Genomic DNA, 13,481 nt, shown 5'->3' with positions numbered 1-13,481 from the left:
TGGCCTAATTAGTCCAAAACAAAATAAATGAGTACATCAATGTCATGAAATATAAATTATTGTGTTTTTGTTCTAAATTATAAAAAATGAATTAACACCTTACATAAATAGTCCTAGTTTGCCTTTATCCAAAAGGACATTGTTCTAAGAAAATAATGTTCCAAATAGAAACAAACTAGTTGAATGCACAACATAGCTTAGGGGTGACAAAATCCACATCCTAAACAAAGGTACTTTTTAATCATACACTCTTGGTTTAGATTATGCTTTATTGTTGAGAGAGGTTGTTAAGAGGTTGAGGCTTCCACCATACTTTATTAATCAAGAAGTTGATGGGTGCATTTACACTTATTTGCATACAAAGGGCTAAGTTTTACACCTATTTGCATGCAAATGGATGACTTTCAATGTATTTGTAGATTAGTTACCAACATAAATATTGTTGTAGAGAACATACTCTTCAATCATCAATGTACCCTTGATTTGCTAACCAACCAAATGTGTTATGGAAATTATATGTTAGAAAATGCTCTTCATCGATTTTAGAGTCAGTTTGTCTAGTTTAGAATGATGTAGATTGAATCGTTTGATTTGTACTAATCATTTAGGTTGCTTCTACTTGCAAGTTTATTAAAAATCATTTTCATGTATTGGAACCACCAGGAGTACACGTGTCTACTTGCAAGTTTATTAAAAATCCTTTTCATGTATTGGAACCACCAGGAGTACATGTGCATGCAATAAAGAAATCAAACATACACTCTATTTGCACCTCTTATTTTGCATGTGTCTATGTGGTTTGAATTGTTTAGATGTTATGATACAAGAGATTCTATTGTACTCTTGGTGATTGAGAGGCTTAGGAGGCTTACATCTTACTCTCTAGTTTGAGGTGTATTGCTTAGGCTTCATTCTCCTCTTGATTGAAAAGTTTATAAGAATTTCAACCACTGGAGTGTTTGTGCCAACATGAATGCATGTGGGTAATTTTCACCTAGGAGATTCTAGAATATACCCATCTTTGTTGAGACATTTATGGCGCTATCACTCAAGTGATTTTGGAACGTATACCTCGGTTGAGACACCTATATCTGCTAGCTAGGAGTGAACTTCAATAATCAAGGTACCTTTGAAGCATCATCCCTAATCTCTTCATTTATTTACTACACTTGCAACATTACATTCCTCAAACAATTAGAACTCATATCCTAAGAGCAACCCTAAGGCAACTTGAGCCACTTCATTGGTAACATTTAGATTACCACTTGGTTTAGGAAATTCCACATCAAATATTCTCACTTGATTCTAGATTCTTAATTAGCATGGTGAAAAATAGAAAAAATTAGGATAGTCTAAGTATCTTCCTTGTACAACTCACTGGGAAATAGAGCATGGCTCATTCTAAAACAAAAGAAAATGCATAAAGATTTCCAAAATGATAATATATTAAGAGTCAAGGGTGAAAAAAACCCTTTATCCAAATAACTCCCAAGTGTGAGTTTGTCCTTCCACAAAAATGCCATGTTGCATGATCTTCAGGGTAGCGTAGAGACAACATAGTAATATAATTTATACTCCTGAGTGCAAACATCTAAAGCCTTCTTACTTATCCGCCCCAATAGAGCTATATATATTGAGTTTGAACCAAACAAAGAATTCATATTACTCATCATTTCTTAATGTCGTTCTAATTTTCATCACAGCTGTTGAGGAAGGTCAATCAAGCTTGTCCTAATGATTTGCCAACATACTCTAGTAAAGACCTTTCTATTCAAAAAGGATCAAAGGTATTCGTATGTATTCATACGATTTTGTATGTATTCACATAGCAGCATATGAAAAAACAATGTCTTTTTTGTTATCAAACCCTACCCCCCCCATCCCCCTTGATAAACTCTCTCTCTCTCTCTCTCTCTCTCTCTCTCTCTCTCTCTCTCTCTCTCTCTCTCTCTCTCTCTCTCTTGTGTGCACATGCGTGCACACACGTATGTGGATGTGTGGATGTGTGGATGTGTAGGGGGGAGGGGGGGGGGGTGTGTCTGTATATGAAGCCTACTGTAACCAGCCTTTCTCCTCGTATGGGGTAGTAAATAACCTGATTAAGCACTATTTACAACAATCAACAAATTCACAAAACTAAAAAGTACACTTCACAATATAATCTTGGACATTTGACACCTTGTTGGCTCCAAAACTATCACCCCTTTCAATATTTATTTAACTTACTTGAAGAAGATGATGTACAATGGGATTCTCCCAATCCCTTTCAGTATTCCAACTCCCTTTGCTGTCCAAAATGACCAGTAAGTCTTTAATCTGATTTGCTCCTTGATTCGGGTAGCGAATTTGCCTTTATTCACTTTGATGGAGATGAAAAATATCCTAAATTTATTGATTTGATGATCCCTCCACTTGAATTTGACTAAAAACAGCTTCAGCCCTGTTGAATCCGAGTCTTGGAGCTTCCAATTTTTGGCATGCTTCCCGAGCCTATTGCTAAACCTTATTTCTACTGTAGATTAGGGTTTACAGCATAAAAATCTGAAATTTCTCAATTTTTGGTAATCTCAATGCTGTAATCTTCGAAGCAAGGTTGTAATAAGAGAAAATGTTGAGAGAGAAAATTCACACTATCACGAAAAACTGAAGAAAATCTGTCATTTATTATTGTTGCCGTCTCAACAACTCGTAGATCCAAAGAATTGAAGAAAATCAATCATTTACTAATGTTGCCCTATCTCTACAACCTGTAAATGTTGTCACCTTCTATTGATTGTTCTTCTCATGCCTCTAACTGTCTCAGAAAGTCCTCCAATGACTGCAAATCAAACCAGCAATAGCTCCTCCCTCTCTTACAAGCTGAAGACACTAAAAATACATCTCCAACATCTAAAAACGTTTCTCAATCATGCATAGGCATTTTTTACATCTCCAACATCTAAAAACGTTTCTCAATCTTGCATAGACATTTTTTACAAGTGACAACCTTCCCAAATGGTTTTTCCAAAATTATTCATAATTAAATATTAATTTTTAATCTTTAAATACTAAAAATCAATCGAATAATTATTTCGATACGCTAAAAAATAATGACTGACCAATACTTAACTTGGCTAGACAACTTCTATTCTGGAGTCTTTGCGTTATCTTTGACCATCACATTGACGTTAAGTATCATCAAACGCAACTTTCCTAGTGTCACCAACTGACACTTACGACCAAATGAATAACCTAGACCAACAACTAGCACCATATACCACCAAGTATCTGCGCGACATAACTTATAACAACTTTTGCCTTTGACATCCCATGATTTCTTGGAGTCTCAAGCTCGTAAATTTACTCTAATTCTAGTTATACCTCACATGTGTAATATTTACTTAACCTATAATTAAAAATTAATCCACATGATAAGCAAGATTTCAAAAACACATGTCCTCATGACACATACACTTCTCGTATTTGTATTATCATTTCTTTTATGATGCATCCACTTCCATCTATTTACTAAGTTGTAGCACAAGTTGCACATATAACATACACAACGAAGGTTTTGGTTTAGTACCATTTCTTTATTGTACCATACGGTACCATATTTTCATACATGACAACTATGCCCACTCCCTAGGTGCACCATATAAAACTCTTCCGAGCATAGAAGCACCATCTAGGGAAGAGACCCAAGAATGGCTTTCAAATCAAACTTAAACTAAACTGGGTAAGAATGCATTAATCTCTCAAGATGGCCAACACAAGGTTCACACAAGATATACCAAAGCATAGTCCAAAAAGAGCCCACCAAGATCCAAAACCATCTTGAGGCTTTAACATTAGCCTGAAGATTAAGCTTATAGAGCCTATAGACATCAAGGTTTGCGTCAAGTACAAGGCCTTTATCTGCATGTTCTCGAAGAGCACATTATCTTTGACACAAGCTCTTATCCACCTCTAAATCATCATGCTCATACAAGAAGAAAGAAACAGAGTCTTACAGCTCTTCAATGCAAGAGGAACCTAGTGCATGCCTCAAATGGACATACCGAAGGGTCAATCAAGTCATCCATGTCTTGGCAGAGAGTTAATACATCGCGTGCACAAGTGAGAAAACCACAAAGGAAGTGAGTTCTATTCTCATCAACAGTAAATACCTGTGTCATGTTCTCTTTTATCAAAACAGTTATTTAAGTGCCATTGTTTTGTTCAAAAGGTCATTGGAAACTCGTATGATTGAGAAAGTTAAGCTTCATGTTACTTAAAACCATGAAATCTCTTTTTCAAAAAGTCACTTAGCTTTTTTAGTAGAAAACTCCTTCAGTAATCAACATCAGTAATTCCTTCAACAGGACCAAAAACTTTGATACCCTAGACACTTCCAACAATATAACTGCAGATGTGGATTGAACCCTCCTATTGCAATTGAAGTAGATGATATGCAATTTCAGTGTCCTTTCTGTGAAGCGTATGCAGAAACATTACTGTGAAACTTCTATGGAGAAACACAACCCAAACTCTGACATGGAAATATTATTCTTAAGTCACTCACATTTCCATAATAATTTTTCCAGAGAACAACATTATTGCATTTGTTATATGTATGGAGGTTCATATACACAAGTTCACATTCTGATACACAGAATTGCTGTGTTCAAGGAAAAAGCTGTAAGTTTGTATTGAAGCAAAAAGCTATACAGAGCCAGGAAATTGAACAGAACTTTAGCAGACGTGTACAGAGATTCATAAAAAGTTTGTTTCAAGTACTTGACCTTGTGCATGCTTGAGTGAAGCTTGCACAGCAGAAGGCTGCAAAATTTCAGTGTACCTCCACTAGTAGTGGTGACTAACTATGGTGAAATTCCAAATTGTCCATTCTAGAAGGGTTGAAAGTGCTCCAGATCGGGATTGATTCCTCCTCTTCCAGGAGGTCGCCGCCCTCTGCACATCAATTGAAACTGGTTATATGCATGCACTGACCCTCACATTTACTTGGGCTAAAAGCCCATTCTCTTCATATAACCAAGACCCTCCGCACATCAATTGAAACTGGTTATATGCACGCACTGACCCTCACATTTACTTGGGCTAGAGCCCATTCTCTTCATACAACCAAGACCCCCAACCCAAACCCCGACCCCTTTCTCCCCCCCCCCCGCAAAAAAAAGACACACCAGAAGTTAAAAAAGGGCACACAAAAAAGCACTACAGTATCCTACTTTGTGGTGACAATTCATTCAAATCAAAATGTTATTTACCTCGTGAAATTGTCTGGATCAAACCCAGGGACACCTGGCGGCCCAAAAGGATCAAATCTCGCACCTGGTGGGATCCCTCTGTCGAGCAAAGTTCCCAAAGTCAAAAGACAGTAGCAGACTAGTCTACAATGTACAGAGTAAAAACACGAGAGTTCCAAACCACCTGCCACCCTCAAAACCAGTTCTTCCATCAAAACCAACACCAATGTGCCCCCATCGTGGATCATTTGGGCCTGCATAAACAAAACACATTCAGCATTCATCAACCATAAAAGAATAAAAAATTTGTCCTTTTGCTCATATAGGAAACAGGGAAAGCCTGCATTTTCATACTAAACACAACAGAAAGTAGTGAAGCTTTCATAATAAGGTGACTTACCTACAAGCATGTCACCACCAATACCAGGACTGATCCTGTAAAGAACAATTAACTGTTAAGCTTCATATCCAAGCAAAATATTCTATCTAGAAGCCACAAAAAAGGACTCTTATTTGCAATGTGGAGAAACTCCCACTGAGCATCTGTGAAAACCAAGAGTTGACTGCCCCCCCCCCCCCCCCCAAAGAAAAAACACACAAACACAAAACCAGAAAATAGATGTTTATAACCATGGTTTCTCTTTCAGGGCAGAACATTTTTTAATGCAAAAATCTGGTTGGAGACCAACCTGCTTGGAAAGACTCCTGCTCCCGGTCCTGGCAGCAAATCACTTGACCCAATCGGTGGAATAGGGGGAGACACAAATCTACAAATATCAATGTTGCATTAAAGACTCTGCAGACTCTACAATAAAGCAAGCATATGTTGAAATGTGCCACACACAGAAAATCAAGCGTACAAGAACACTTTAAAAGAAAAATCAAACCTTGCAAATCATCCATGTGACTGTATACAAGTTGCTATTGAAATGCAGACAAAATGCAATTAAAAGTTCAAGTCACTACATGCATTCTTCACATAATAAGGTGATGAAACAAGAAATATGCCTACATGTGAAGTGTGCATGTGCATAGACTGCACCTCCTCTCCACACACATCCTTCAACACACCATGTTAGATATCAATCTAAACATGCAAGCACAACACACATGCATGTGATTCCTTCACAACAAATCCTCTTTTGACATTGGAGTACCCAGCAGATAATGATAGCCATAGATTTGTGTACACATGACCTCCTAACCATACACATCATGGCCCATGCTTTGCTGAAGGCAAACATCAGGTTAGCCCCATGGCACGATGCAAAAAACTCTACATTATCAAGCTATCATGATGCCCGAGAAGGTAGCAAGTAGAGCCTCTGTTAGTGTCTAAAAAGCATTACCCTGGCATATTTGCAGGTGGCTCTTCTGCATTTGTAAACCCAACTCCACCCACATCTTCCTCACTCGACTTCCTAGCTGTTACTTTGCTGCAAAAACATAATAGACAGCTTTTAATATGCACCTATTCCTCTAGTTCATAACATCCAACATAAAAACTTCTCAAAGTATTGTCCACAAAAATTTATGCTGAAGGTCACTAACAGCATGTGCCACTGTGCCCCAAGGGGTATATTAACATTCAGAGGTTCCTTACAGGCATTACAGCCCTGGTTTCTCGTAGTTGGAGTTCTCAACCAGTTCTTGGACAGTGCTAGCATGGGAGATGCAAAGTGATCGCAGATGAGAATAGTTGACTTCTCTGATGTGACAGATACTTTGCAAGCCACCATTGTCCTTAAACATCAACATTAGATGCTATGCTGAAATCTGGACCCAAGTTGACTAGCAAAATGGTAGTTACCCATTATTCTAAACCCTTCATGGTGTGCAAAGATTCAGGGTATGTCAGTTCTAAAAGAACTGGCACATGGCCTTGGATGAGAACTGCCCATAAAAATAAACACTTCCTGGTGTGCAAAAAAAACAAGGGATTCAGGGTATGTCAGTTCTAAAAGAACTGGCACATGGTCCTGGACAAGAAGTAGCTGAGTATAGCTGAAATTCTAGGGGGGAATGTAGGAGACCCAGACACTTATCAACCTATACACAGAGTGTAACAAAATATACCCCATCCACACCTTCAGGAAAAGAGATCACATTAAAATCTTGATAGGCAGTGGATCTTGTGAGTATTCTCATACAACCAACCTCTAGAGGCTACTGAAAGGAATGATACCTTACAAAAGAACTAGCAGGTCAGATAGGCAGCCAAGCAATGGCAGCTTGAGACACGCATGGCAGAGACAGCAGCAAAATGTGGCAGGGTACATAAGCATACTGGATGCACATGGACTGGATAACTGTGGGGACCCAATGGTCACATAGACATGGAGGCACCCACAATGGTTAGCCCAGCTCATAGCTCAGGATGGGGCCTCTAGTTGACACAAATGGAAGAAGAAAGTAAATCAGTATGTGAGAGGCTTACAGGGCTAAGAAATATGGGAGCACTAACAAGGATACTCATCCTGTCATAGTTTCCATTTAAGGAGCAACTTAAAAGCATACTCGAGTGGCCCTCCTTTCTTCTTGTTCATGGCCAGGCATCTCACTGTTTCACAGAAGAACTTTTGAAGAACTTTTGACTACCTCTATGGAAAATAAATCTCAGCATCTGCCTCAGACAACTAGCATCTAAACAAGCAGGCATGTACTCTGCCTTTGTAGAACGAAGTATTGTTGAGCTTAACGTGCATTATATGCTGATTAGACATTTAAAACAGCCGTAAAGCATGCTTAATTAATCAATTACCAAACTTTCATTAAAAAGTAATACAATCCTAGAGAGAGAGTCTATGTCCCATAAGCCAGACCCTAATTTGGGAGGACCCATCCACCTATAAATAGACAGGCTGCCTACCACTCAATCTCAATCTCATTTTTACAGTTTGCTGAGTGCCATACCCCGATCATCAAGGATATCTAAGTTCGAGTTGCTACCCACTACTGACTGTCATCAAGCGCCTGTTTTCCCACCCCCTGCTGCTGTTGGCGACTGTTTTCAGCCAGTCTTCCACTACTAATCAACTGCCCTATGGTACCCAGCCTGCGTTTACAGCTTTCTGACAATTTGCTGCTGCCTACAGCCTGTCCACACTGTCGTTCAACTGCCATGTGGCAAGCTGTTACATCCTTGGACATCTGTAACCAGCCTTCCTCCTTGGATAGGGTGGTAAATAACCTCAGTAAGCACTATTTACAGCAATTAACAAATTCACAAAACTGAAATGCATACTTTACCATATAATCTTGGACATTGGACACCCTGTTGGCCCCACAACTGGCACTCCTTTCGGTATTTATTTAACTTAATTGATGAAAAAGTTAATGTACAATGGGATTCTCCCAATCCCTTTCGGTATTCCAACTCCCCTTGCTGTCCATATGACCAGCAAGTCTTCAATCTGATATGCCCCTTGATTGGCAATCAATTGGCCTTCACCCGCTTTGATGGAGATGGAAAATGCCCCAAATTCAATGATTTTTCGGTCCCTCCACTTGAATCCAAGTCTTGGAACTTCCAATTTCTGGCACACGTCCCAAGGCTGTTGCTAAACCCTAATTTCTACTGCAGATTAGGATTTACAACAGAGAAATCTGAAATTTCTCAACCTCTGGTGATCTCAATGATGTAATCTTCAAAGCAAGGCTAGGAGATGAGAGAGAATGTTGAGGAGAGAGAAAATTCAGACTTTCTTCACGAAGAACTGAAAAAAATCTGTCATTTACTACTGTTGCCTTGTCTCAACAGCTTGTAGATGCAAAGAAGTGAAGAAAATCAGTCATTTACTGCTATTGCCCTATCTCAACAGCTTGTAGATGTTGTCACCTTCTGTTGATTGGTCTTCTCCTGCCCTTGGTTGCCTTAGAAGATCCTCCAATGGCTGCAAATCAGACCAGCAGCATCTCCTCCCTCTCTCTTGCAAGCTGAATACACAAAAAATGCCTCTCTCCGGCCTCTAAAGACTCTTTCAGCCTTGCATGGGCATTTTTGATAAGTGGCAACCTTCCCAAATGGTTTTTCCAACATTATCCATAATTAAATATTAATTTTCAGTCTCTAAATACTGAAAATTAATCTAATAATAATTTGGTACCCTGAAAAATAATCTGACTCGCCAATAATTAAATTGGTCAAGCAACTGACATTCCCGAGTGTCTTTGCACCATCTTTGATCATCACATTGGCGTTAGGTACTATTAAATGCCACTTCCCTAGTGTCTCCAACTGACACTTATGGCCAAATGCCAACAACTAGCACCAGATACCACAAAGTACATGTGCGGCTTAACTTATAGCAACTTTTGCCTTTGACATCCCGTAATTTCCTCGGGTCTCGAGCTCATAAATTTACTCTGACCCCAATTACACCTCACATATGCAACATTTACTTAACCATGTGATTAAAAATTAATCCACCTGTTAAGTGTGGTCTCACAAATACATGTCCTCATGACAACATCCAGATGGGTACAAGTGGCATTGGTCAAAGTGGTTATGAAGTAATTTGGGGCAGTTGAGTCCTATTTATAGAATCCATACCCTATTGTGCGCATTAGGACTCAAGGTCCTATTGTGCACATTCATTGTGTGATCACCACACTTGTACTCTTGGCGTATCAGCCAACACACCTGGACCGAGATAGTGTGAGTCCGTGGTATGGAACACCGATCCTCAGATGTGGTCATGACCCAAAGTGCTACTAGCTTCCAAGCTCGAGGATGCGCCCATTTGGAAATTGGCTCTATAGTTGGGAGGTGAGTCTAATGTCCAATCCCTTATGTTCCTTGGATATGGTTGGGAGGCAAGTTTAATGTCTAGTTCCTTGTATTCCTTGAATGGCTTGTGTCATGTCTTGCGTGTAGGTTGGATTCTAAGGAGACATCTCATTGGTATCATAGCTACAATCTACAATTGGACGCAAGATCCGATGATGCGCATAAACCCACTTTTGCTCCTAAAACCATGATGGTTCACACCTAACATGTATGCTTTTCATCTCATTTAGGGTGATATGGGACAGTACGAGCAAGAGAGGCATACAGAAGAGCCGAGGGGGACGCATGACAAGATATGTTTCTTGTCAAGTACTCACGCTTGATTTTTTGTGTCAGGGTGATACGTGTGCATGGAGTTTTCAATTGTACTAATGAGGAAGCCCGAGGAGTTGCCACTCCAAGGCTATGGTAGACTGACATCAATAGCCGATGAAATCTTGATTTGTAGGGGCATCAAAGTTTTTTCTCGACAATGGATTTAATACTTGATGTCAACCCTTATTATTAATTGTTATGTTAATTTAACATTAAATAGCTAAAGATTGAAGGTTGCTGAAGGTTACAGGTCGCAGTCACGTTGCAGGTCATCAATCATGGTCAAGCGTGCCATAGTCGACAAGCCCTCGACAAGGCGGACAGGTCAACGCAGGGCAAACAAGCCCTTGACACGCAGTGCAGCAAGTCGTCCAAGTGGCAGTACCACAGGTCGTCGACGGATTGGCCGCCAGCGTTGGACAGGTCATCACAAGGCAGGTCAACGCGGGCATAGGATTTGATGGGCCATCAGCTATCACCCATCACGCCCTCCTCTTTTTCTTTTTTAAAAAATCATTTATTTTTCATCAAAGGTTTATTCTTTGTTTTAAATTTACAATCCTTCACACACGCAAAAGCACAGTTTAACAATCTCAAAGATTGGGCACACTTTTAACTCCGAAATTTGGGGATTTTGGTATACGCGGGAGATTTTACTCATCAGAGTAAAATTTATGCATTCTTGAGCACTCTCACATCTCAAAAAATTGGGGCTTTTACAAAACTTACAAAATTTAGGTCAAATTCGGTCTTGGTATGTACTTGCAATGTAGTTTCTATACAAAATGAGTACATAAGACCCCGAAAAAATTTGGGGCATTTGCAAAATTTGTGAAAGTTTGGCGAAATTTGCTTGGCAATGCACTTGGGAGTTATGTTTGATGTCATTTGAGTAGTTTGAGCAGAGAAATTTTAGGGCTTTTGACTGTAAGAGCCGAATTGGTGCCCATGGATGCATTTGGAGAAAAAATTGTACCTAAAATTTGGGGCTTTCTCATGTAATTGATATATTAACCCATAATATGGCTGCAATTGCTTGTGGTGTGCTATAGCACACATTTTGTACCTCTAAAAAATTAATTTGCAGATCTGAAATTTCTGCAATTACTTAGAATTTTCATTGTTGGTTGGTACTTGCTTTGTACCTTGGTCATTTATGTGACATTTGGGCTCACATTTGTTGACCTTTGAGTCACCTTTGAGCTGTAAATCATGGATGGCAGCAATCTTTTGCACATTAAGAAGCCTGAAGGTGCACACAACTTTGCTATATGGCAAAAGCAATGCTATAATGTCTTGGTGTAGAAGAAACAGGTAAAGCCCATCAAAACAAAGGAGTAAAACTAACAACCATGGATCAAGAGGAGTGGGATGATTTAGATGAGCTTGCACGCTCTAACATAGAGCCTTCACTGTCAAACACTTTGCTTTTCAACATCAAGAAACTGAAATCTGCCTATGGTATGCGGCAAAGACTTGAGGGGTTATATGCTCAAAAAAGTGCAACTATCAAGGTTTATTGGTTGAAATTTTTGATAGACCTTCGTATGAAGGTAGGTACATCCATGTTTGTACATTTGAATGAGTTTAACTGTAACTTAACTGTAACCAGACTTCCTTCCGTGGATGGATGGTAAATCCTTGATTACAACTTAATTACAGCAGCAAACAATTAATACAAATCTAAAAATACAAATTTACCTACTGATCTTGGACAATGCACACCTAATTGGCCCCAAAATTGACACCCCTTTTAGTATTTCTTTAGCTTTATTGAAGAAAAAGTTGATTTACAATGGGATTCTCCCAATCCCCTTCGCAATCCAAACTCCCCTTGCTATCGAAAGTGACCAGCGAGTCTTCAATCTATTTTGCCCCTTGATTCGGGCACTTAATTGGCCTTCACCCACTTCATAGACAATGGAAATGCCCCAAATTCAATGACTGGCTAGTCCTCCACCCGAATTTAGCTTAGATTCAACTTCAGCCTTGAAAAATCCAAGTCTTGAAGCTTCCACTTTCTGGCACGCTTCCCGAGATTGTTGGTAAACCCTAATTTCTGCTGTGAATTAGGATTTACAGCTGAGAAATTTGCAATTTCTCAACCTCCAAGAGTCCAAATGCTGAGATCTTCAGAGCAAAGCTGTGAAATGGCTAGGAGATGAGAGAGAAAGCTGTAGAGAGAAAATTCAGAGTTTTGTCGCGAAGAATGACTAAAAATCAGTCAAATGCAGCTGCTGCCCTGCCACAACAACTTGTAGATGCAAAGAACTGAAGAAAATCAATTATTTATTGTTGCTACCCTATCTCAACAACCTGTAGATGCTGTCACCTGCTGTTGATTGGTCTTCTCTTGCCCCTCGCTGCCTTAGAAGGTCCTCCAATGGCTGCAAATCAAACGAGCAGCATCTCCCTCTCTCTTGCAGGCTGAATCCACTAAAAATGCCTCTTTCCAGCCTCTAAAGCCGCCTTTCAATCTTGCATGGGCATTTTTAACAAGTGACAACCTTGCTAAATGGTTTTTCCAGGATTAGCCATAATTGAATATTAATTTTCAATCTTTAAATGCTGAAAATTAATTAATAATTTTTTCGATGCCCTGAAAAATAATCTGACTGGCCAATAATTAAATTGGCTAGACAACTTCCATTCCCGAGTGTCTCTGCGCCATCTTTGACCATCAGATTGGCGTTAGGTACCATTAAACGCCACTTCTCTGGTGTCACCAACTACTGGCACTAGATAACACCAAGTACCTGTGCGGCATAACTTATAGCAGCTTTTGTCTTTGACATCCCATGATTTTCTCGGGTCCCAGGCTCGTAAATTTATTCTAACCCTAGCTGCATCTCACATGTGCAACATTTACTTAATCATGTGATTAAAAATTAATCCACATGTTAAGTGAGGTTTCAAAAATACATATCCTCATGACATTAACTCTATTTTCAGCCAGCTAATTGCCTTGGAATTTCACATTGATGAGGAGTTTGAGGCAACATTTTTACTATGCACCTTGCTTGAAAGTTGGGACACTTTTAGGACAGCAATGAGTAACTCAAATGCTCTCCAGATGTGGAGAGCTCTTTATGCATGGAAGAGCTCAATAGGCTAAATATTTCAGTAAACAAGTTTTTCCATACATTGCA

At 39.4% G+C, this 13,481-nt stretch overlaps 1 protein-coding gene across 1 annotated transcript in view; it reads right to left on the bottom strand.

Annotated features, from left to right (window-relative positions):
• Nucleotides 1–4,644: 4,644 nt before the first annotated feature.
• Nucleotides 4,645–13,481, bottom strand: part of LOC148041484 (proteasome inhibitor-like protein) — a 32,791-nt gene continuing 23,954 nt past the window's right edge. The window contains exons 4-9 of the mRNA XM_087680034.1: nt 6,578–6,664; nt 5,918–5,995; nt 5,629–5,663; nt 5,413–5,482; nt 5,250–5,327; nt 4,645–4,932 (exon numbers count right to left, since the gene is read on the bottom strand). Coding sequence (XP_087536160.1) covers nt 4,869–4,932; nt 5,250–5,327; nt 5,413–5,482; nt 5,629–5,663; nt 5,918–5,995; nt 6,578–6,664 — 412 coding nt within the window. The 3' untranslated portion in view covers nt 4,645–4,868. The remainder of the gene's footprint in view (nt 4,933–5,249; nt 5,328–5,412; nt 5,483–5,628; nt 5,664–5,917; nt 5,996–6,577; nt 6,665–13,481) is intronic.

Source organism: Lygodium microphyllum, chromosome 1 (genome assembly GCF_053477565.2).
Source record: "Lygodium microphyllum isolate KBCC chromosome 1, Lygodium_microphyllum_v1.1.10, whole genome shotgun sequence".
Lineage (NCBI taxonomy): Eukaryota > Viridiplantae > Streptophyta > Polypodiopsida > Schizaeales > Lygodiaceae > Lygodium > Lygodium microphyllum.
This window is presented reverse-complemented; position numbering and strand designations above follow the sequence as displayed.